The 24,392-nt window shown below is 40.5% G+C and overlaps 1 protein-coding gene across 3 annotated transcripts in view; it reads left to right on the top strand.

Moving 5' to 3' along the window:
• The first annotated feature begins 1,030 nt into the window (after nt 1-1,030).
• Nucleotides 1,031-24,392, top strand: part of AFF2 (ALF transcription elongation factor 2) — a 481,449-nt gene continuing 458,087 nt past the window's right edge. For all 3 annotated transcript variants that reach the window (XM_083159453.1, XM_083159452.1, XM_083159451.1), the window contains exon 1: nt 1,031-1,277. In XM_083159453.1, coding sequence (XP_083015579.1) covers nt 1,228-1,277 — 50 coding nt within the window. In that variant the 5' untranslated portion in view covers nt 1,031-1,227. The remainder of the gene's footprint in view (nt 1,278-24,392) is intronic.

Raw genomic sequence — 24,392 nt, 5'->3', positions numbered from 1 at the left:
CCCGCTCCGCTATTCTGCCGCCCGCACACTGGACCCCACCCACCAAATCTGCCACCAGTTGCTGATCACATAGGTAAAAAAACCACATGCAATCACTCATGCAATTCGATAAATATTATGTGCTGCACATAATATCTATTGACGAGATATACGTCCGGCCTGCTCGCGCATCGCGTCGGAGGACCCATTCGATGTGCATACAATCCCTCGATTTATCGCACAGATGAGGAGAGCTCAGGTATCTGACTTGGTGTCACACAACCATTAGGTTGACAATGGGAAGGTGGACAGTCATAAGGTGGATGATTTTTTAACATTTTTATGAGCCAACAGGCAGTATCACTAAGAGGTGGTGGGAGAATATACAGTAACAGTGTGCAGATTCCGCAACCAGCGAGGCACCGTGCCCGTGAGCCATGCAAGGGGACAAGGTACACGTAGACTGTATCCATGTCGACTATGTCAACATTAGGTACAAAAAAGGTGAAAAACTCATGTCTATCTTTTGAGTGTTGACTTCCCCATTGTCAACCTAATGCTTGTGTCAACCTTCAGTGATCGACCTAATATATATATCATGTGGTTGCCCTAACAGTTAGGATACATAGCCAAAAGAAAACAACAGCATCAATGGTTTATTTAGATGGTATATTTTATATATTGTCATTGACATTTATTCACCTACACATACATTTATTTAAATAATTATCCAGCGGCAATATATAATAACTGGCCTCTGAATAGCATATGAACATGGAAAATATGTGTAATGCAATAATCTCCCTCAAAGAACAGAAATATCTGAATAAGCAGCAATGGATGTGAGCAAGCAGCATGTTCGGGACCCTGAGATGACGCTTCTCCGGCTAGCTGTCACTGTGTGACCCCGCCGGCCCTGGTGCAGCTGATGGTGACAGAGGTGGAGCACAGACACAGCAGATCCATGCCATGATAACTTGCTGGCTCCATGTCGCGGCTTGTGGCTTCCTTTGCTCCTCCCCCCATGTCTCTCTCCCAGTGTGATGCTGCTGCTGCTGCTGCTGAGCCTCTGCTGCTGCTGCCTCCTCCAGCCAGCCAGGCAGCAGCCGGAGCTCGTAGCATTCTCCCAGTGCACAGCTCAGTGCTGCCAGGCACTGCCCCCGGGAGGGAGCCCTCTCTGGCCGCTCTCTGCCTATGCTGCCTGCCCACCTCCTGCAGGACACAGCATTGCACTGACTCTCCACTGTTATGGATCTATTCGACTTTTTCCGAGACTGGGACCTGGACCAGCAGCAGTGGTAGGTATTGCCATCATTATCTGCTTCTGTCCTGATGTTACCTTTGTTAAGGTGCGGGAGCCCCATGCCCCTCTCTGCCTGGAGAGAGAACCCCTGGGGCATCAGTAGTGTGCTGCTCCAAGTTCCTGGAGTTTCTGCACTGGGCTTGTGTATTTATCTAATAGCTGCCAGTGATTTGATTCTTTGCTTTCCCCTATCATACTGTATTGTGTTGCCGTTGTGCCTGTAGCCAGCAGGAGCCCGCAGCCTTGTTCAGCAGATGAGCTAAGTTTAGAGATGCCTGTGCAAGGGACCAGGTCAGATGCTGCAACCTGGGGACACCACGTATTGTCCAGGAACCTACTATACGATCATTTATCAATTTTATTGTCAGCAGTGTGTTGGCTGTAGTGCATTCATTATTATTCCACACGGTATCATGTGAGCACAGACTTAACGTGCAATGTACTATACTATTTATACTGTAATTAATCACGTGTGTAACAATCACACACAAACACACACACACTCAAACACAGATACAAAATGTGTATTATTTAAGGTTATATATATATATATATATATATATATATATATATATATATATATATATATATATATATATATATATATATATATTAGAGGTGAATTTAATGTTGCTCTATGAGAATTTGGTCCTCACTTAATCATTTTTGTCTATTTAAATGGTGCAGCTGAAAGTTGTTGGGAAGTGCACACATCTCCCCTCTGAAGGGCTGGCTGACAGCTTGTTGAAATGTACAGTACAAGATGCCAGTAGTGAGGTGTTGTCAGGTACATGGATGACTGACTTGTTCTGCTATTAATTACAGAGACCTAATGAAGAATTATTTATTATCAAAATCCTATGCCATTTATTCATGTCAACCAATGGGCAATTGCTGTATATGCTGGACTTGCATTGCATTTAGGTGGCTGTTCATACTGAATGATATTTTATTCTTGAAGTCTGATACTGACATTTTGTACTGTAATAGATCCTATTATAAGTGATATCTCATATGATGCTATGTATTTATGCCTTTATCCCTTAATCCTCTTGGTTTTCACATCAAAAGTCATGGTGCCAAATACACTTTATATGTATTTATACACAGAAGACCATGCATATGATAATGCCCACTCGGTAGCCGTCTACAATTTGCCTAGACTAATAGAATACTTTTATAATTCACAAAATATTCAGTTTTGTTACAATACTTTGCATTGTCATATATTGCACACCGTAATTGTTCTGTATGGTGTTTGAAGTGGGACTGTAATGTTTTATTTGAGTTTACACTGTTGATTGATGCAGGTGATTATTATTCAGTTATATATATATATATATATATATATATATATATATATATATATATATATATATATCATCTACTTACACAATCTATTGAAAAGTTATTTGAATAAATCTTTGTTTTGGCACGTGAAGCATACCATCAAACTTGCTTATTATTTATTCAATAGGTATTGTTACTGTATGGAAGTTTAATTCATTACTGTGCTAGTTGGCAGGCTACCACTCCACATTATTTGCTAACTCCAGGGAATGTATCCTTTATGGTGCAAGTACACTGTCATTGTTTTATAGTGTTGACTTTAGTGACTGCAGCTGGAAATATGCTACTGAAATCACTGTACGTGAAGATAACAAAAAACCATTGTCACTGCTGAGTCCACTGTGTCTCCATTGCAGTAATGCATAGTGCTTATATGAGTGGTGCTTACTTCTTAGGGAATAGAGTATTTTTAGGATGAATGATATGATAGTTTTATTCGGTTCCATTTAACCTCTTAACCGCACAGAGGAGGTGTGCAATGCGAAAACTGGTTGTATCTTAAATAACAAGCATTTTTGGTGTCTCTTAAATACATTGTACTTTACATACATTATTACATTGTGTGTTGATTTGAAAACCCTTGTGTGACCTTCAGTTGCCATGTTGTTAAGTTTTAAGGCTTCTTTAACCGCTTACTAAAAACAAACCATAAAGTTCTTTTTTACACCATGTATGGCTGACATTCATGTAATCGGAGTATGGAGTTATTAAGGATCATTGTTCTATGCCTTCATCTAACAGATTCTCATGTTTGTAGTATCTGTTCTTTGTACAGTGACGTTGATTATTTTGTGTCTGTATAAATATGCACAACATTGACAGCTAAATGACAAAATCATATTCTCTATTTATCTGATGGATTTGCAGCAAACCTACTCTTGATCAGCATTCAAATTTGTCAGAGTCATCATTATTTCCTGAATGAAATAGATTGCTTTACGTATCACACTGCACAGGATATCCAGAATCGTACAGCAGGCATAGGATTGCAGACAATAGTGCATATATTTGTTCAGATGACCTTAGTCCATTCTAATGCTCAATTACTGTTATATTCAGATTCAGTTTGATCTTCATATGAGTCTCTTGGGGAGCATTGGGTACACACAAAATAGGCAGTTGTTACCCCATTGTTTTATTTATTTATTTTATTTGGTTTTATCAGTGTTTGCATTGTACAAAGCCAGCACTTCTGCATTTTATTTAATTTCCCGCACCTTCTTTGTTTTGTAAGGACTAGTGAGCAAATCCTTCTTACCTTATGTATTATTATATGTTCCCACGTTATTGTAATCATCACGGACACACTGTCAGCTTATATAAAACCACAAAAGAAGAATATGTTGGTTGTTAATGCTAAATACATGATTGTGTGTGTGTAGATAGATAGATAGATAGATAGATAGATAGATAGAAAGATAGATAGATAGATAGATAGATGTCTTTACTTTTACTGTCTGGCCTACAGATTTCATGGCTCTAACAAACGTAATCTAGGACAGTCACGCAGGTTACGTCTTAACTAATAAGTGCTATTTATTCTTTCTCTATTTGGCTTGTTGTTTTCCTGATGCCAGTTTTATTAGCTTCCAAGTGATCCATAGTATATTTTGTAATTTGTGTATATAGTAGTTCTACAAGGCTGCGATTGTTTGGTATTTTATTTTGTTTGATAAATGCTATTTGTTTGTCATTTTCTTTAGAAACATTATAGGTGTTAACATCAATTTACACAGATATAAATCTATCATGGTATGTGTAGTGTATATACAGTGTGATCAACTCAGGAAACCTGATCCATTGGCGTTATACCATGTGTTGTTCAAAAAACACTGTTCTACAATTATGATATTTATACATTGTGATTTGGATACAGTTAAGTTAAAGACATAATTATCAGTATTCAATGCCCTGATGAAGAGTAGACATAGACGTGCCGATAACTCGCCATCAGGGTATTCAATTAATCCTCGCCTGTTCCTTCATGCGAGGTGGCAGCAGCGAGTATGGCCATTAAAATGGCGGGGCCCCCCATAAAATGCGGCGGACTCGCTGCATTTACGGCAAACCTCACCATTTAAGGAGATACTCGCCGGCCTCTCATGGCGAGGATCCGGCAGCGATCATTGAATACGACAAAGGGGTTTCACGGCAAGGAAAAGCCATCCTTTCCATACATACCCCCTCGCCAGCGGCATTAAATAGCGCTATATATCTTAATTGGTATGGCATTTGTAGTGTAACATCTGAATTGGTGTTTATGTTATCTTATAAGAAGGCCTTAAGTACAGGACAGTATGTCCATGTTGAAAATGACAATAGTATACAACGTAGTGGAATTCATAGTAAACCATGTTTAGAGCCACTTTCTATACATTAATTGTATGTATTACCATACCTCCCAACATGACCCATTCCAGGAGGGACGTATATATTACTATGCATATTGTAGCTTTCATACAGCATATACTTGGGTGAGAGTCACAATTTATTTGATTGACAGTGAATATTTTTGCATTGTACGGTTGCAACTGCTGGTTATGTGAAACATCCACATTTGTATGACTTTACCATCAAAGACAAAATAAAACCCATTTTATGACTTCTGCATAACAGAACAAAATTAGAACTTCCTGCTGCATCAATGGCTGCTAAATAAGGGGAAAGATTTTATTCTGCCAAAAAAACAAATCAATTGGTTTTACTTGTGTATAATGCCTTGCAAGTGGCCTAATTACAGCAAAGCTTGCAAACTGGCAGTTATGCAGGAAGAGACACATATTCTCTAAACTGTTATATAAATAGAAAGTTCAAAGGTCTCTGTGTGGTTGTCAGAGGCAGAGCAAGACATCTGCGGGCCAGGTTTTTCTCCTGTACGTGTGTAAAAACATAGTACATACCACAGCAGCATGTACTTCTGACATATTTCCTCAGCCTAGAGAGGGAGATCCTGCACTCCAGACAAAGGTGGACTGTTTTAGTTCCAGTCATTGCTACATACCATGTGTTCCTATAGAACAGCCTTCAAATGACTGGATAATCCCAAATTATTTTTACATTATTTTTTTTAAAGGGTGCTGCAATTTTTTAGAATGAGTGAAATGCAGATTTGAAGCCATGATGTATTCTGTATAAAGGAAGTACAGGGTATCTTTGCTGAAATAATACTGGTAATTGAAAGTGTATCTGTTGACTATTCACAGTATGGGTATTTTTTTTAATTGGGCCAATATTCACAACAATGCAGCCTATTCATTCAGTGAGCTAGTGACATCACTGAGGCAAGAGGGACTTTATGTCTCACAGTTCCTGGTGTCACTAGTTTAACAACTTGTTTGCCAAGTTCACTCTTATATCACATTCAGAGTGAAAAAAGGCATATTTCAACCTGGGCCGCTCCAAGCTCCTAGTCCCCCCCCGTCCCCCCCTTTCCCACAGCACATTTAAACCTGGTTATTCCAGGGTCGACACGTTTCACACAGAACTCTGGTGAGCCCTGCAATATACTGTGTGTTATAAGAACCGTGTCCGGTGAGTTAATACTAAGTAGCTCAGAGTTTCTGAGTTATTGCTGTTTTAGACACACTTATGCTTGGAGGAGAAGGCCACAATTTCCGGCAGAGAGGGCTAATACTCTACACACTCCTACCAGTGTGCCATTCTGTTTCTTCTGCAGCTCCCTGATTACCTCAGATTCTAGCACCAGTGTCCTGCCCACTCATTCAATCAGAGAGACCCGCCTGCTCAGCCAATCAGCCAGGGTCCCGCCAGCTCATCCAATCAATGCCACTTACTGTGACCCGACAAACCAGGATTGTGCTCTTTGGGACAGTATGCAACTCGTGTTGGACCTGGTAAAAATCCTAGTAGTTACCTGAGTTGAAGCCCCGGGATTTTCAGCCGTGGTTGACCTTTTCAGACAGAAAAACGACACGGATCAACCCGGCTCTTGGTGGAAAATCACCAGGTAGTTGCGTCTGATAATATTTAGCCTATTATCATTTTTAGCATAATAATTGTTACAGATGACTGGTATTTGTATATATTTAACATACATTGGGCGGGATGTATTAAAATACATTGACTCCCCTCGCCGCGCCATATGTACTAACATATGCGACTAACATCGCAATGCATTGACGGAGGCCCCCCCCCCGCGTTACCTTTGATGTTCGGGCGTCTCCGTCACATCCCTGGACTTCAGTGGCTGTCTTCGTCGCCTCATCCTCCCCAGTGCTACCGGAAGGACCTCCAGCTGTGACATGTTGCTAGGGGGAGGAGGAGTTTGATGGAGAACGGGACTCAGAGTAGGGTCAGCTTCTGTGGCAGACGGCGATAAGAAGCCTATAGGCTTCTATAGGGTTGTGGCGATACCCTGGCCAGCGAAGACGCAGTGGCCGGGTCTTAGTACATTTAAAAATGCGGTAAAAACCCCGAAAACAGGAGTTTTACTGCATTTTTCCCATAGTACATCCCGCCCATTGTCAGTCCGTACGTCACAATTTGAGTCCTTATCAGATGCAATTTGATAATGATACCTCTGAACACTTAATGGGAATGTGATCATATACAATTTCTGACAAGTACTCGCTTCTTTTTGCTTTGCATTATTGTCAAGGTTGTCTGCAGCATTCAGAAGCATTAGTCCTAAATAAAATCACAATGGCTTTTACTTGCAGGTTCATTGACTACCTAATACACTATGATACATGGAAGCTTTGAGATGAGTTAATAGATGCACTTTGAACATATGTTAAAATGAGGACACGCAGCAGGTTTTGCACATGCACTCAGGAAAGTACCTAACACTAAACACATAATATTAAACTGTTTAATCGGTACTCTTTACCTAGAAGGGCGCCCACGATTTTGATCGTGGGCATCGTTAGTAAAAAATCGCGGCCATCGCGGGCATCGCATGCACTAAAAAATCGCATGCGATGCGACCGACGCGATGCCCGCGATTTCCCATAGGGAACAATATTACATGTCCCAATTGACCCGATTTTCCTGTTCAATGTCTCAATTGACCCGATTTTTCCATAGGAAACAATGTTAAATGGCCCACAGAGGCCAAATAGGCACCCTGAAGTGTGAAATGGCTCCCACAATTGTTAACGCCACCCCACGATCAACGTGAACCCGAAGCGTAGCGAGCGCAGCGGTACGCGTCCTACGACCTTTTTATACCCCCACTATCCACGTCGGCGTGGAGTTGAGAATAGAAAGTGTGGCGAGCGCAAGGAGCCACCGAGCCCAAAGCGTGGCGAGCGCAGCGAGCCCCGCGAGGGGCCGCAGACAGCTGTGAAGCCCGCGAGGGGACGCGTATACCTGTGAAGGTATCCGCGTCCGCTTGCCACGCTTCGGGCTCGGTGGCGAGCTGCACTCGCCACACTTTCTATTCTCAACTCCACGCCGACGTGGATAGTGGGGGTATGAAAAGGTCGTAGGACGCGTACCGCCGCCCCTCATGGGCTCGCTGCGCTCGCCGTGCTTCGGGTTGATGTTGATCGTGGGGTGGCGTTAACCATTTTGGGGGGCCATTTCACACTTCAGGGTGCCTATTTGACCTCTGTGGGCCATTTAACATTGTTTCCTATGGAAAAATCTGGTCAATTGAGACAATGAACAGGAAAATCGGGTCAATTGGGACATTTAACATTGTTCCCTATGGGAAATCGCGGGCATCGCGTCGGTCGCATCGCACCCGATTTTTTAGTGCATTCAATGCCCGCGATGGGCGCCCTTCTAGGTAAAGAGTACCGTTTAATCCAAGCTACAGTACCGTCAATCCATCCAGGGCAGGATTATGGTGCGTGGGGGCCCCTGGGCAAAAATTTGTGCCATATATATATATATATATATATATATATATTTTTTTTTTTTATAATATCCTCCGTTCAACAGCACCTAATCCTAGGTTTTCCTTCTACTCCTAATCCTAGGTTTTGTTTTTTCTCATTTATGTATTGTTAGGCGCTGCCGAATCTTTGTGGCGCCAAACAAATAAATTATACTAAATAATATTTTTTTATTAAAATGAGAATAAATAATAATAATAAAATCTGAAGCATGATTTTTATACCAATCAATATTTATTGCTCTTCTAAACACCATTTTCTATTTCTAAATCTTTGGAGATAAAACAATTATGTCTACCAGACATATATGCACAAGCAGCCAATATTAAGCCCACCTCAGTGGGGACCTACGTTTTTGAGACCCTGAAACTTAAACTGGTATAAGTGCCACTTTGCAACCCACAACAATAAGGCAGCATCTAACAAGGTCCGAATGTCTACCTCTCACAGCAGTCCCCCATCTATAACTAACTGCACCCCCTTTCAGTATTCACTTGACAGGCGCCCATACTCATTAATCACCTCACAGCAGACTCCTGTGAAGCCCGCGAGGGGACGCGTATAACTGTGAAGGTATCCGAGTCCGCTCGCCACGCTTCGGGCTCGGTGGCTCGCTGCGCTCGCCACACTATTCTATTCTCAACTCCACGCCGACGTGGATAGTGGGGGAATGAAAAGATCGTAGGACGCGTACCGCCGCCCCTCGTGGACTCGCTGCGCTCGCCACGCTTCGGGTTTGCATTGATAGTGGGGGTGGTACAGCCTGAAAAATTACATTTGGGGGCCATTGAACATGTTTGATACTAATTTCAATGCATTTGGATGCATTTCTGTTAAAAATCGCATGCGATTTTTTTCTATACGATGGACATCGTGGGAGCCGTGATTGTCCACAAGTACCCACATGTGGGTGTATGTGCATGTGTGGCTGTGTGTATACATATATGTGTGTGGTTGTGTGTATACTGTATATATGTTGCTGTGTCTATACATGTGGGTGTATGTGCATGTGTGGCTGTGTGTATACATATGTGTGTGTGGTTGTGTGTATACATATGTGTATATAGCTGTGTATATGCATGTGTTTGTGTGTATATGGCAGTGTATAATTGTGGGTTTATGTGCATATGCACTGTAGCTACTGTCTGTGTATACATGTGATGTATGTGGCAGTGTGTATACATGTGGCTCTATGTATGTGGCTGTGTATATATGTGTGTTCCTATGTGGCTGTGTGTATTTTTTTTTTTTGGGGGGGGGGTTGTAACATCACACTTTTGCCTCCGGCATCTGTTATAAACTTACGCCACTGTGTATATGTGCGTTGTTGTGTGTGTATGTATGTATGTATGTATGTATGTATGCATATCCACCTAGCCATCACAATTTTGGTGGGACAGTCCTGTTTTTTCTTTATTATCCCACCTGTGGGCTGAAAGAAAGACAGGGAGATGAAGGTAGTTAGGTTAATATCCCTCTTGTGACCCTGGGGACAGTCCGGGAGTGATTGCACACCCTCAGCTTGAAGCGAAATGGGCGCCTGACATGTGGCCATGCCCCCTGTTCATATGCAAGGCACTATGATCCAATCCAAATATTGGTCTTTTGGGAATCTCTGTCTTAAGTGGGCCCCCTTGAGCCTTAATCCAGCTTTGCCTGTCCTACCTTGGGTTCATCAGCCATTCCTTATCTAAGTACCAGAGTAAGCCAACAAGTAATGAGCACTATGACGATATAATTGCAGCTATGATGATATAACAGCAGCTGCTTGAGAACTAATCCATGAAAGCCGTCTTGCAGTGCCATTTACTTGTTCCCTGCTTAACTGCTGCTCTGCACAGCAGGAGATAGAAGGGACATTGCAAGAAAGAGGATTTAAATAAAAACAATATCCATTTATGTTTACTGGCCTTTTAAACTTGAGTGATCACACAAACCGTCTCCTGAGCCAAATAAGTGGTATCTTTTCCATGTGTTACAAATGAAGATCAAAGGGAATACAAGCAGGATAGAGGAAACACACACTATACACCAGTATGCCTTGTGTGTGGGCAATACTACAGTGTGCTGGGGTAATTTAACATTTAAATCAAACAAATTGTCATCCTAAGAGTAAAGATTTTCTCATTTGATTTATATAATAGAATTTTGTAAAAAGGTAATAATTTTACTAAATCACTAGTTCCAATACATTCACTGATCAAAGAGGAGATGTATTAAGCCTTATATAGAGGTGAAGTGGAGAGAGAGTACCAGCCAGTCAGCTCCTAACTGCTATGTTACAAGCAGTGTTTTGAAAATGACTTTATCACTCTCTACCTTATCACGCCTCCAAGGCTTAGTACATCTCCTTCCAAAACAGTCAGAATCCAAGTTGATAAACCTCCAGCAATCACCTCCTAACTGTCATGTGTTCAGCCCCTAACTGTCATGTCAGAAAAAAAGTACAGCTGGGAGCAGATAAGGTAGAGCACTGTTTATCATATGCAATGGGTTTTATCATTCACAACAAGTTTTATCACTCTTTGATAAGTTGGCCTCAAAGTCTTGGATAGAGTTCAATATCAGACCATGAATGAAAAAGAGATTTGGCACTTGGCTTATTTGGAAAAGCAGGAAAGCCTACAAATAGAGCATGCTTCGATTAGACAGGTGGTTTAGTTGAGTAACTGTCTCATGTCCTGCTCAGATCAGATTTCCCCTTAGTCCTGTTCCGGATAATGCACGCGACTGATGTTTTGTGTAAGCGCATTTCTGTGCTTGCACTTGGTGCATACAGCCACGGTGAACATACCCACACACCCAACCTTGCGAACGCTGACCGCGGGGGCCGTCCATTAGCATATGGGAATGCAGAGCGTTTCATGGGCGTTCCCATGAGAATGCTGGGCGTTCTCATGCTAATGAGTCCGTGACGGACATGCGGTGGGTGGGCAGCTGACATCACCGGATGTCAGCTGCCCACCCACTTCCACCGAGCATACACGCATATGTAAGGTTGCTCAGAGCAACCATACATATGCGGGCACCTTCCACATCTTTCAATGATCTGCGACCATCGAAAGATGTGGGAGGTTCCCACTGACATGCGAATGGAGGTTTACGTACAACCATTCGCAGCCAGTGAAAAGGAACGCGCCTTTTAAATGGTAGGGCGGCGTACCACCATTCGCAAGTCAGGATCTGGTTCACTCAGAAGGCTGCGAATTCGCATCCAAGCGAATGAACCAGAATAACCCCCTTTGGTTCGTGTAGATTTGCAATACAAGGCTTTCTGTTGGCATTCTTAATTTGGGCTAACCCACAAACATATACTGTGGCTTGTGTAGTTGTGTAGTTGTGTAACCCAGTTGATAATCAGTTTATATGCAAATATTGTAATTCATTTTCTACTGCTTTTGTTTCAAAACCAGCCAAGTGTTTGAACGTCGGAGCACTGAAAGACAGTGCTTGTTAAAATCATAGCCAAACCTTGTACTTTGTTCTTGCTTTCAACCACTACTCTCCAACCTCCCCTTCAGTATTGTGTACAATATGTGTAATTAATGATCCCACAGAACTCTAGTGCATTTTTACCTAGTATTGATGCTTATGAACACTGCAGGTATTATTGAAATGTCAAAATAGTGTACAGGTCAATTTATTTACAGTATTTACTAAACCACTTTATTATCATTAAAGCAGATTTACAAAGCATTGAATGCAGAATAATATTTGCCTGTGTTCAAGATCTCCAACAGGAATTTGAATTTCCATTTAAAAAAGACCACTCTATATTTTTGAGCTTTTTGATTAAGAGCTTGTTCACATCTGTTAGTGACTAATGTACTTTTCAGTTGTTAACTACTGTAATGCCTGAAAATCAGTTTAAAAATAAGAGTTATTTATGGCATAATATCACAATTAAAATCTTATACAGTAACACCACGTGACCTGTTTCTCATTCATTAATGGAAACCACTAACCACTAATACAGTAGGTAATGCTAAAGGGTACATATAGAGCACACATGTTCTTTTTTCTTGTACACATATGTGTGAACGAACACTGAAAGCCTCCAGACATAGATAAAATACCTAGTTCCCACTGTACCACTTCCTTCTGAAAAGTCTGTTTCCACAGCATGTCATAATACTATGCTTTAAAGTCGAATAGAATTTATGTTAGAACCTTGTTAATTCCCATTAATAAACAATGGTTTAGCCGCATGTGTATCATATGTCATTAATACATTATTTATTTTAACATTTGTAGTGTCCTGGACTCCATCATGAAATGGAATAACGCAGTAGGTTCAAGATGTACTGTGCACTTAGTTTTTATTTTACGACACTAAATACAATATTATAATTAATATTAATCCTCCTGACAATGTGCTGTAAGAAGGAAATTAACATTAAAGAAACATTGCAATGAAAATACATTTTATTGTGTAACAGGATTTTTGAAACAGTGGATCATAAAGAAAAAGTTTTCTGTTGCCAAATTTAGAAACATAATATTTAAAGAATATGTCTGCCATTCTATTAGTGTTTATTTTCCAGTGTCTTTATATAAATGACAGTAGCGTCAGGGCCATTCCCCATGGTGACTTCGGGGTGCTGTGGGGGCTGGGGATTCATGGTGGCTTTTGCTATGCCACTACTTGGACAGTCCAGTCCATTGAAAATGTCATTTCGAAAATGGATGCTGCCTTAGAGGAGACAGTTATTAAGGATGCTAGAGGTCTTGACGGCCATTTTGGGACAGGGATATGGTGGCGATGGCTGGAGTGGTTGAATCCCCTGAATGAGCAGGTAGCATGGGGGGACACCCAATACCTTTTGGGGTAGGGGGCATCTTATTTATAGTTACGCTGCTGAGTGGCTGCGTCACGTACAGTCACTTATGTGTTAAGTCAAAGAATTACACTCAATTGACCCTTCTGTGTTCACTTGCAATGCAAGTAAGTAGAGAGACAACATCCAAAAGGCTCTGCTGTGCCACCACTGCTTCCGATTGGACAGATGGTCTTCCAGATAATGTATGCCTTGCTTTAAAGTTCACTTATACCCCTTTTCCACTGAAATTCCTGGTCAGATACGGGACTTTTTAGCTAGGATTTTATTAGGTCTCCCTCTCCAATGTCCCTGTTTCTCAGGCTGAAAACAGCTGCTCCCAATATCTGGTGATATAAGCTGCCAGCGCCCGGGATGGACCAATAAGCAGTTTTTTAAATTCCTGTGTCAAAAATCCCAGGTAAGAGCATTCTCCTGCTTGTGACCAGGGTTTAAAATCACAGGTTACTTAACCTGGGATTTTATATTTGTAACCATTCCAGGTAGTTCCACGTTCCTGTGAAAAAAAAAACAACAAGATTTTCGAGTCAGTGGAAAAGGGGTATAACTGTAAATTTAACAAAAAAAAGTGTGTGTGTGTGTATGTATATATATATATATATATATATATATATATATATATGTCTAGTGTCCGTGAGTCTCCAAAACACTGCTCTCTGCTGGCAGAGAGTGAAACTACATCTCTTTCTCACACATGCACAAACACAAAAGGTAGCAGACTAGCTTTCACAAATTTTACTAGCATATACAGAGCCATGTCACAAATTGAATCCCATGCACTACTCAATCTGCCCTATGTGACCAACTATTTTTAAAACTTTACTGCATGTGCCCTTGTATCTGGCAGTGGTTCATTAAAACTGATTATAAACATTACATATTAACGAGAACAATTGTTTGGCCGCTAACACCCCCCCCCCCACCCACCACCACCACCACCACCACCACCACCACTCACACAAACACACACACACACACACACACACACACACACACACACACAGAATAACATTGCTCTTTTACCCTTTCAATGCCAACATCTCTGTGAAAGATGTGCAAGATATCCACTAAAAAGTCCAGCACCGTGCACGCTGTTATATAAATTCAAATAAATAAATGTTGCCTTAAAAAATTATATATCTACTCTATAAGGTAAACCTTACAGATCATTAATTCTATAAAAATGTTTGCTTGCCAATTTTCACACCTTTTTTGACTTGGCACTCAAAGGGTTAAACTATCCCTGTAGCACTGTGGGCTTCCAGCTGCCTGCTAAGGTCTGTTGTAGTAAATGTAGCACCGCTAAGTAAGGGAGAGAATTTATTCCCCCATACAGAAATACCACGATTAGCAATTGTTTTCAAAACATTGTTCATTATTTGAAGGCTATTTATAAAAAACAAACAAAAAAAACACATATTGGGTGAAGATCTCTGTTAATAATGATGGGAAAATGTAAAAGGTTAGGAAATATTTCCCCATTCATCCAAAGCATGCATACAAAAGGGTAAAACTAGGGGGGAGGAGGTGGGGTTCCCAATATAGAAGGGCCAATTTAAAATTTTACAAAAGAAATCCTGACAGATGTCAGGTGTGTCTACACCTAATTAAATGAAATAAATTGCAAGTGAAATGGTATGGTTTTTCTAACCACCTGCTAAGCATTTGCATCCAATTCAGTTTACTTAATGATGTAAATTAAGAATGCATCTTTAATAGTATATTTGCATAGACCAGGTGCAATCATTGTAAACAGGAAGACCACAATATTTCAGTATTGATCACAAAAAGGCAGATTTTGTTGGTATTTTTGCTCTTTGTAGAGATTATATTTTAATACAACTATTTTACAGTTAAGCATGTATTTTTTGGCAAAAACAGGTTTTTGTTCATTTTAGGGATTTTGTATTGATTGTTCAAGTATTTAAGCAGAAAAAAAGTGAGTTGGAATAGACAAGTTTTTTGGTTTTATTTTTGTCTGCCCCCAAATGTAGTGTTTCTGTTCTACTGTCATACCTCCAAACTATCATGGTTTAGGAAAGATACTTCGACCTAAGTGCCCTGTCTCTCCAGCTGGGTGGTCAGAGGGACACGTAGAGCAATAGAAGTGCGTTTGGCATTCCATAAGTCATTTAAGAGAAAGGGAACGGGATTGGAGGATGCATAACCACTTCATCCCTTGTGGCCCAAGACTATACCCACTTCTTGCACACACTGGTCCTGATTTCAGAAAGCTGGAAGATATGTAGTATGTATACAATTTGGTGTTTATATTTCCTGCACTGCTCTAAATCAGTTCCTTTTGCCTTTAGTGATGTCAGTCATTCCTAGTGAAAGAATACACTGTATGCTCATTAAACATAGGTCAGCCCACAAAATTGCTGCCTTCGCTACGATCAGGAAACAGGTGCACTTTTAAACATTTTAATAGATTGGCTGGAAGATTTAGAATTTGTCAAAACAATGTTGTGCGAGAGACAAGAATGATTTGTCTGGGAGTCTTTAACTTCTCAACAAAGAGATTCTCCAGCAAAGTAAGAAATCATGGATTGTTAAACAAGAATGAAGTTAAGTATTAATCCCTTTACTGCTAAGAAGAGTCTGTAACAAATCCAAATCCAAAGTAATCCATCGCCTGGGTAAAGCGGTGTTTGTTTAGTGTATGTACAATTTACCACTCTGGAATTATTGATTTCAGCATGTTAGAAGGCAGCCTTTTCTGGCTAGATCATCAATTAGCGCTAGGAACATTGACATTTGGTTTCAGGAAAGTTAAAGATCACAACGCATACATCTGTTGCAGTGCAAAATAAATAGAAAAGTAAGAAAAAAAGTGATAATTTAGAAGCCTCTTAATTATGGACAGACAGAAATATCCCAAATATTTGCCTTTAACATCAGTGGAAACCTAGACAAAGAGATAACATATAAAATCCACACAGATGAGACCCTTATTGGGAATTAGAGTCGTGGCCATAGGGCCAGTAAAGCCAACCACTGTGCCATTGTGATTATTTAATGCATATTACCATCAAAGGAAAGGACCGTTAAACGCAATGCATATATCTGTGCTTCCTAAACTCTGTGCCCTGGCACCCTTGCGGGCCTCAGGACACTTGCAGGGGTGCCTTGGGTTGGTGGTCCATGACCAACTTAAAGGGAAAAATTTACTAAGATGGGATGTTGCTATGGGCAACCAATCAGATAATATCTATTATCTTCCAGAAGGTGCTAAATAGAAATAGAAGTAGATTCTGATTTGTTGCCCATAGCAATGTCCCATGTGAAATAGAACTCCCATCTTAGTAAATTTTCCCCATATTGTTTATGGTCATTATAACTGGAAGCCACAAGCTCTGTTTTTTTCCTCTCTAAAGGGCAGATGTATTAAGCCTGGCGAAGAGATAAACTGGAGATAAATTGGAAAGTGATAACGCAGCAGCCAATCAACTCCCAACTGTCATATTTTAAACACAGCTGATTGGCTGGTGCGTTATCTCCTTCTACTTTATCTCCAGTTTATCTCTTCTCCAGGCTTAATACATCTGCCTTAGTGTTTCTTAATAACATACTTTTTGCCTAGGGTGCCATGACAAAATTTCTGGTTCTCTAGGGTGCTGTGATTTGAAAAAGTTTGGGAACCATTGGCATATATGCAGATGTTGATGAGCTGAATAAGGTTTATTTACACTATATAAAGTTATTATTATTACTTGGATGAACTTCATATTTATTCATACAAGTCTGGCAAGTGCATCTTCCATTCAGTTATTTGTGTTTGGAGCTGTTGGGAACTTGAGTTACCAGCCCACCAAGATTGTGTGCATGGCATGAGGTGTGGACCTAATGGAACATACAGTAGGCCCTTATTCTAATTGACATTGTGACGCCCCACCGGCGATAATAATAATAATATATAATATATAACTGAAACCACAGTATGTTCTAACTTTTCAGATTTCAACCCATCATCTGATAAAGGTTTAAATTCAGAAATTCAGAATTAGAAGATACATTGTTGTGGCAGTTCTTTTTCATTAGAAGTCCCAGCGAGTGCCGCCAGTCCATGACTTTGTACTCATTACTTTGGTTGACACAGGCATAAGTGCTTTAAACCGAGTGCCCGTTTCTCAGCTGTTATATATGTCTTTGTGTGTGTATACTATCTGTAATATATAATATTTTTCAATTTAAAACTTCAGATAGCAAAGAACTTAAATAAAAAGTTCTTCTGAATATATTAACTTAGATATATTTGAAAATCAATTTTCTGCTTTAACATTCTAGTCAACAAAATTTCCTTCTAGGCAAGGAAAAATGTGTTTTACCCAAAGACATATAATGATCCCCATTACGAAAATGTCTTAAAAATGAGCAATTAGTGTAAGAGCCTTGGTTAGATGCCATTTCATTTCTTTGTAGAAAAGAACTGTGTTAAACAAATATTTACTTTGTAAGAGAACACAATTTTTAAAACATTTGTTTTACGACAATAAATCTGTCTTCAGTTACAGACTGTACAATTTCAAGTAAGTTGGATAAATAATGAGTACTCTGGATACCTATTACTTTTCTGACATTGTGGCACAGTGCCATTAAATGAACTCAATATTCGGAAACTTCTAAATGTATTTTCAATGCCTGATTTGTTTTCTCTGCAAATTATTTTCTTTTTAAATGTGATCCTTCAGTGCAGCTTCCCAGCATAAAATCTGGACATTTTTTTTTATACGGAAATTTTATCTGTTCGATTAATGAAAACACGAGCTAGCTTCAAGGGCATCGTTACTTCAATAGAACACAAACGGTTTTATTTTTTTATTCAAAGTGCATTTTGTGGAGGGACCTGGTAATCAGATGTTGAAACTGAGTCTCGCTCTATCTTTTTCCCATGAACCCTTTGACCCTGTATTAACTGTTAGTAATTTGGTAGGCAGAGTGGGGGGAGGGCACATAACAAAAGCCTGTGAAGCTAAGTTGAATATGTTATTATTTATAAAACAACTTTGACAATTCTAAATGAGGTTTCCCTTGTTTTCTATAAGATCTACTTGTGTAACCTCATTAATAAGATGTCCTTTTTTGTTTACTGGCAAACTGGCAAAATTGTTGACTTTGTTTAGCATGCTATAGCAAACTTAAGTAATTTTGGCATGAACTGTCTTCTCTGGAAAGAGCTATTTATGAATTTTATGTTTTAAATTGTTGACTTAAATGATATTCAAAATAACTAAAGACAAGGTATCGAGCCTTGGCAATAGATAAGGTGGCGGAGATAAAGTAGCAGCTAATAGGCTTCTAACTGCCATCTGATAGGCTTTGTTTGAAAAATGACAACTTGAAGCTGGTTGGTTGTTTTTTTTATTTATTTTTTATGATCTTTCTCCAAGTCTTAAGGTGCATACACACTGGGCATTTCTGCCCAGCATGTATACACACCAATGATGGGGAATATTGCTGGGCTGAAATTCGCTCAGTGCATGTACACTTTTCACCAGTCCAAGCCATTTTCCTGTGGGTGGACAGCATCCTGCTATGGAGAGCCATCCACCCTGTTGTTCATCTGCTGGTAATACCAGCAGATGAGAGACGGCGGCCAGCGATGATGCGGGAGTGCGCATCAGTGCTCATCGCTCAGCGCTGGCCCATACACACTGGATGACTTTTGAGCTGAAAGCAACTCAAACGACAAATCTGAGCTGCTTCCAGCTTAAGATCACCCAGTGTAAGTACATAGGCTCCGTAAACAGTTATTGGATAATTAGTACATTGTATACTGTATAGCTTTTTTCCTATCAAAATAACAATTCTTGTACAGCGGCTTTCCCTGGCGATCAGCTGTTTCCTCCTGCGCCTATCTCTGGTCGATAATGAAAAAGGGATGCTCAGCAATATATTGCTTAGTCAGAGGCGTCCGCACAGAGGCCCTGCACATGCGTATATTCTATTATATGCATGCGCAGAGCTAAACCATTGGTCTATGGTGCAAATATGCCGGGGACCAATCAAATGCTAATCAGGCCCATAGTCTCCTGTGTGCATGTCTTGTGTCTTTGTGTGCAGCCACTTTCAACAACACGCATGTGACACGCTTCCTACACTCCCATAGTCTGCAACATCTCAGTGCTACTCTTAGTCCACAGTCACTGTCCAGGAATGCCAAGAATCAGGACTCGTTTGCGGTGCAACCAAAGATGCATGTAAGCTCCTTGGAGCAGGGCTCTCTCCCCCACCCCCGACCCCTGTTCTCACAGCACTCTTCTCTCTCACATGAATTACAGGCAGACTACTCTGCTTCCCTACATCTCAGCTGTTTTGTGTACTAAGAGTTGTTATCTGTGCTCCAGAATATTTGTTCTCCAGTTACTGTTCTGTTCAGTCCTGTGTACCCTGTATTGTTCCAATTATGTGCCCTATGTACAGCACTGCAAACCATTTGTGGTGTCTTAGAAATAATATTTAATAATAATAATAATAATAATAATGAAAGACATTGCTCCACTGCATCCCACTCAGAATTAGACACTACCTGTGGCACAGAGGAGGAGGGGGTGGGCTTGTTGGAGTGTCCCAGGTCTGCTCCCACTCAGAATCAGACACTCAGTCTACCTGTGGCGCAGATGAGGAGTGGGTGGGCTTGTTGAAGGATACCAGGCCAGCTACTCCCCTCCCTCGTAATATGCAGCAGCACTGTGCATGTTGTGCAGTGTGAGGGATCATACAGTGAGCAGTCATTCCACCCTCTCCTGCCCTCATCAGCCTGGACTCCCAGTGATATCCCCGGACTCACCCCACTACAGTTACTGCACAGGAAGGAGAGGAGTGCTGGGAAGCTGAGAGGAGGCACACAAGGACAGGGGTTAGAGAGGGCACAGAGCAATGGATCTCCAAAAGAAGACCCACCCCTTTCCCACTCCATACTACCTGTCAGCACAAGCACAGCAGCTCATACATCTACCCAACTGTGAGAAAATAACAGGTTATATATTATAACCACACCTGTCTACTTCCAGATGTTTCTGCCTAGTAGACAGATCTCCTGAATCACACCAGGTTTCTAGTGAAGCAGACAGGATCAGGAGATGATCATGGAATCACAGTGCCTTATGACGAGGGCAGGGTTAAATATGCAAATAACTTTAGCTCCACCCTTCCCCATTGTCCCATGAATCGCAGGCTGTGTTGGGGGCAGGGTCTACTGACGTAAGAGCCAGCCCCGCCCCTGAAAGTGGCCAACAGTGTCTTCTTTCCGGTCTTCTCCTGGAAAGGAGATTCATAGTTAAGCTAGTATGATTGTAACTGCGTTTCTGCTTTAGCTTGAGCTTGTGACTGCTTGCCCTTTTAGTGCAGCTGTGTGTTGCCTGTGCAGTGACCTAGGTGAACTAATAAAAAGAGCAAACCACTTTATGTATTTTTTACACTATAAAGTTCCAAGATCCATTTGATTTTTTTTTCTCTCTGTGCCTGTTTTTGATTAATTGGAGCAGTTAGCTATTCAGTTTTGCTCTCCACTTTGCATAGGTTTAGTACAGGAAATGACTGAAAGCACCAGCTACAGCTGCACCAGAACCACCAGGGAGAGGGAAACATTTGAACTTTGCTATATATTTCCTGCATCTTACAAACTGTCTAGGCCTCATTGATGTGATTACCCAACGGGTCCTGCTATATGCTGTTGCTTACACATGGTGTTTTTTTAATTTGTCGTTATGATATATTTATTACCTTTTGGACTGCAAGCTTGCACAATGCGGTATCAAACATAATTGGAATCATACAGGTTCTCGGTTTAGCACGAATACCGTAATATCTACTAACTGACATCTGGAAAGCACATCATTGTTTTGGATGAGAATGGTCATACGGAGAAAAGATTGAAAACTTAGCATTGTAACAAGTGAAAGAATATTAAATGCACAACTGGAGTTAGCATATTAGTGGATATACAAAGAGGTCCCAATGAAACCCTGGTTTACATGTTCAGAGGTGTAACTAGAACCTTGTGGGGCCCATAGAAAAATCTTGAAAGCCTTCAAAAAAAAAACACCCCTACCCATAGGGTAAAAAAAAAGACGCACCAAATAAAAAAATATATATTTAAAAAAAAAGGAAGTGACCAGCTCACCGGACAGCAGAACTATCACTTGCAGATCTCTTTGCTGCTCTAAAATTGTGACCTCTCTTCACACCTCCGAGGCTCCAGTTCCATCTTGCAGCTAAGAAACACTCCCCCTTTCTGGACTTGTGAAATGATGACATCATCATCTTGTGGGTCTATCTAACTAACAAGCAGGCTCCTCCATCAGCAGTTTAGGTAAAGCCCCTGTGCTCTCACCTTGCATGCTACTCATACCCCTGAGTGACCGCACACACCCCCGGCACACTACACATACTTCTCCTCCCCGTCCTGCCCCCAGCACACCCCTACTCCCACCATGCTATCGCTGGAAAGCTCCCGCCTAGCTGCTATCCCCTGCATTACAGATAGGAGCAGGGGATAGCAAGCTGAGCTTTAGGGTCCCCCAAGCATCCAGGTTCCATGGCAGCTGCATCCCCTGCACCCTCTGAAGTTACGTCTCTGCTTAAATTAAATATCTTTATTTTAAATAATTCCATTTTAATTGCACAATATTTTCTGTTCTTAGTTTCAATACATTTAAAAACATCACAGAAAATACTGTAGAACACAGTTCATGATCCTTTACTGCAATATAATCTGTATAAAAGGTTTTCCACCTTTGTAATACATATATTTTTTTAACCCTCTTTCTCCCCAATTATCCAATCTAGTACTTCTGTCATTGGCTCCATCTTTTTGCCTATTCACAAAGTTCATGATAATTACAGTTAATGGGACCACTTCTGGACAGCTGCCACCAAGATATCTGAGCTGCTGATGAACCAAAAGTCCGGCACACACATCTAAAAGTGAAAGACTCCTGACTTTGTGTCAGGACACTCCATAGTCATCCAATCAGAAGCTGGGCTTAAATTGTATCTTTGTTTTGGATCACTAGGCACTGAACTATTTAAAAACAGTCTACATTTAAAGGTACACAGATATTTAAAGTAACCTATTGCAGAAACTGGGGTTTTTAGGAAAGTTAATTCAGCCAATTTGAGAGTTAGGAATTGGGTGATTGTTATAGAAAAAAAAGAAGATAGAGACCATCATTAATAAGTAAACGTTAATGGTATTGTATCATAATAGCATGTGATCTCACTGGCTGTACCAGAATTGATAGGCTGCGTTATTATGGAAAAACTATTTGTTTCCCCAAGTACACTGCATGATACCAGTAACCAGATTTAAATACTGCACGATAATAGAATTCAGAGATCTTGGTTACATACTGTATATTTCCAAATATATGGCCAAGCCAATCATTATAGATACTGGCAGAGCAAAAAAATGGATGGCCGAAAGTTCACTTCAAGTTTATTATTCATTTAAAACCATTGATAAATGTGTGAAAATAGGGAATTCTTCATCCATTTCTGATGTCACTGAGGAACAATAAAACTTTTGATGTCAGTGGAGCACACAGCATGCAACACTGATCCAGAAAAATCCCGGATACATCTGGGAAGTTGGCAGGTTTCAAACTATTTTTATTCCTTTTCTTTATTTTTATTAGCGCTGTAAATAAGATGTGGGATACAAAGTACAGAAAGTTATAGTGAAGGGATTGTGCTAAATCTCAAAAGAGTACACTACACTTGCAAACATGACATAGTTGTACATGCATTCTCTTAAGACTTACAAGTTTCTATTAAAACAAGAGTATGTAATAAAATAAGTCATATATATACATTTCCGATCTCATAAATCCATAGCACCATTGAAATCACATCATTAAAAAGCCTTGGTAAATTCTACTCAAAATCGGTGTCCGGTGAAGTAAAGGGTCTTTAGGGACATTGTTTTTCCTTTTTACAGCCTTGGTTTATATTGTTATGCTAAATTGTTTGGTATGATATGATTATTTCTGTACGATTACTTTTGAGAAAAGTGTTTATGAGGGTTAAGAGTTTAAAACCCTTTAAAAAGTTGCAACACAAATATATATTTGTAAACGTTATGTTGTAATTTCTCTGAATTATGCTTTCAAATCTTGTGTTGAATTATGATTTTAAAATCTTGATGCTATTGAATGTTATTTAAGGTTGATTGGGTTATAATGTTCACAAAAGTGTGCAATATTTATTATTTACAATTTCTTATATAGCGCAACAGATTCCATTGCACTTTTCAATTGTAATATTATAATTAGCCACTGGGCTTTCTTATAACTGGACATTGTATTAACAAGTATAAAGATTTAATCAAGTTTTGAGGTTCCAGAGCTAATGTGCTCTACTAAGACATCCATGGTGATTAAGGGGCATGTTCAAATCCTGGAGGCATAGCCACACCCACCCATACAACATAAAATGCTAATGCCACACACTGGAGAGGCCTGGGGTCAGTTAAATAGTACCTGTCCTCCCCCTCTTGGCGTACCTATGATAGGTAAAACTTTTGAATGTAATGTAACTATACTTCCAGTTTTGCAAAAAAAAGGTGATTGCATGAAAAACATGGAAGACGCATTGAAACATTACAGAAACACATATAAAGATTCATTTTTCAAGTGTCTATAACAATTTTAGCTGTGCATATGTGGGAATGAGGCCTAGATGGGCATTACTGGTCATACTAGCAATAGAGAAGCTTTAGGGCTATTTCACATGGTCCGGCTACTGTCGGGCGGCTAAACCCCGCACAGCCAAAAGCGGTGCCGCACACAGTAGTTAATAATGGACATAATTGTGTCCATTCACATGGGACTGCCACGGCCCGACTGCCCGGTTGCAGCGGGATCCCATCACTGGAAAGGATGGCTGACGGGCTGTGGCCATCCCCTCCATTGTAAAGTTCTCAGTGTGGCACGGCTTCTTGGCTGCAGGGATTCGCTGCCCGGCAGGAGCCGGAGCGTGTGAAATAGCCCTTAGTGGTAAAGAATTGGAAGGTTCTCTTATTAGTGCCAAGCTAGATGGAAGTCGTTGGAATAGATAAGT

The sequence above is a fragment of the Crinia signifera genome, chromosome 9, assembly GCF_055691185.1.
Source record: "Crinia signifera chromosome 9, ASM5569118v1, whole genome shotgun sequence".
Taxonomy (NCBI): Eukaryota; Metazoa; Chordata; class Amphibia; order Anura; family Myobatrachidae; genus Crinia; species Crinia signifera.
The sequence above is the reverse complement of the archived record's forward strand: the minus strand, read 5'-3'. Positions and strand labels throughout refer to the sequence as shown.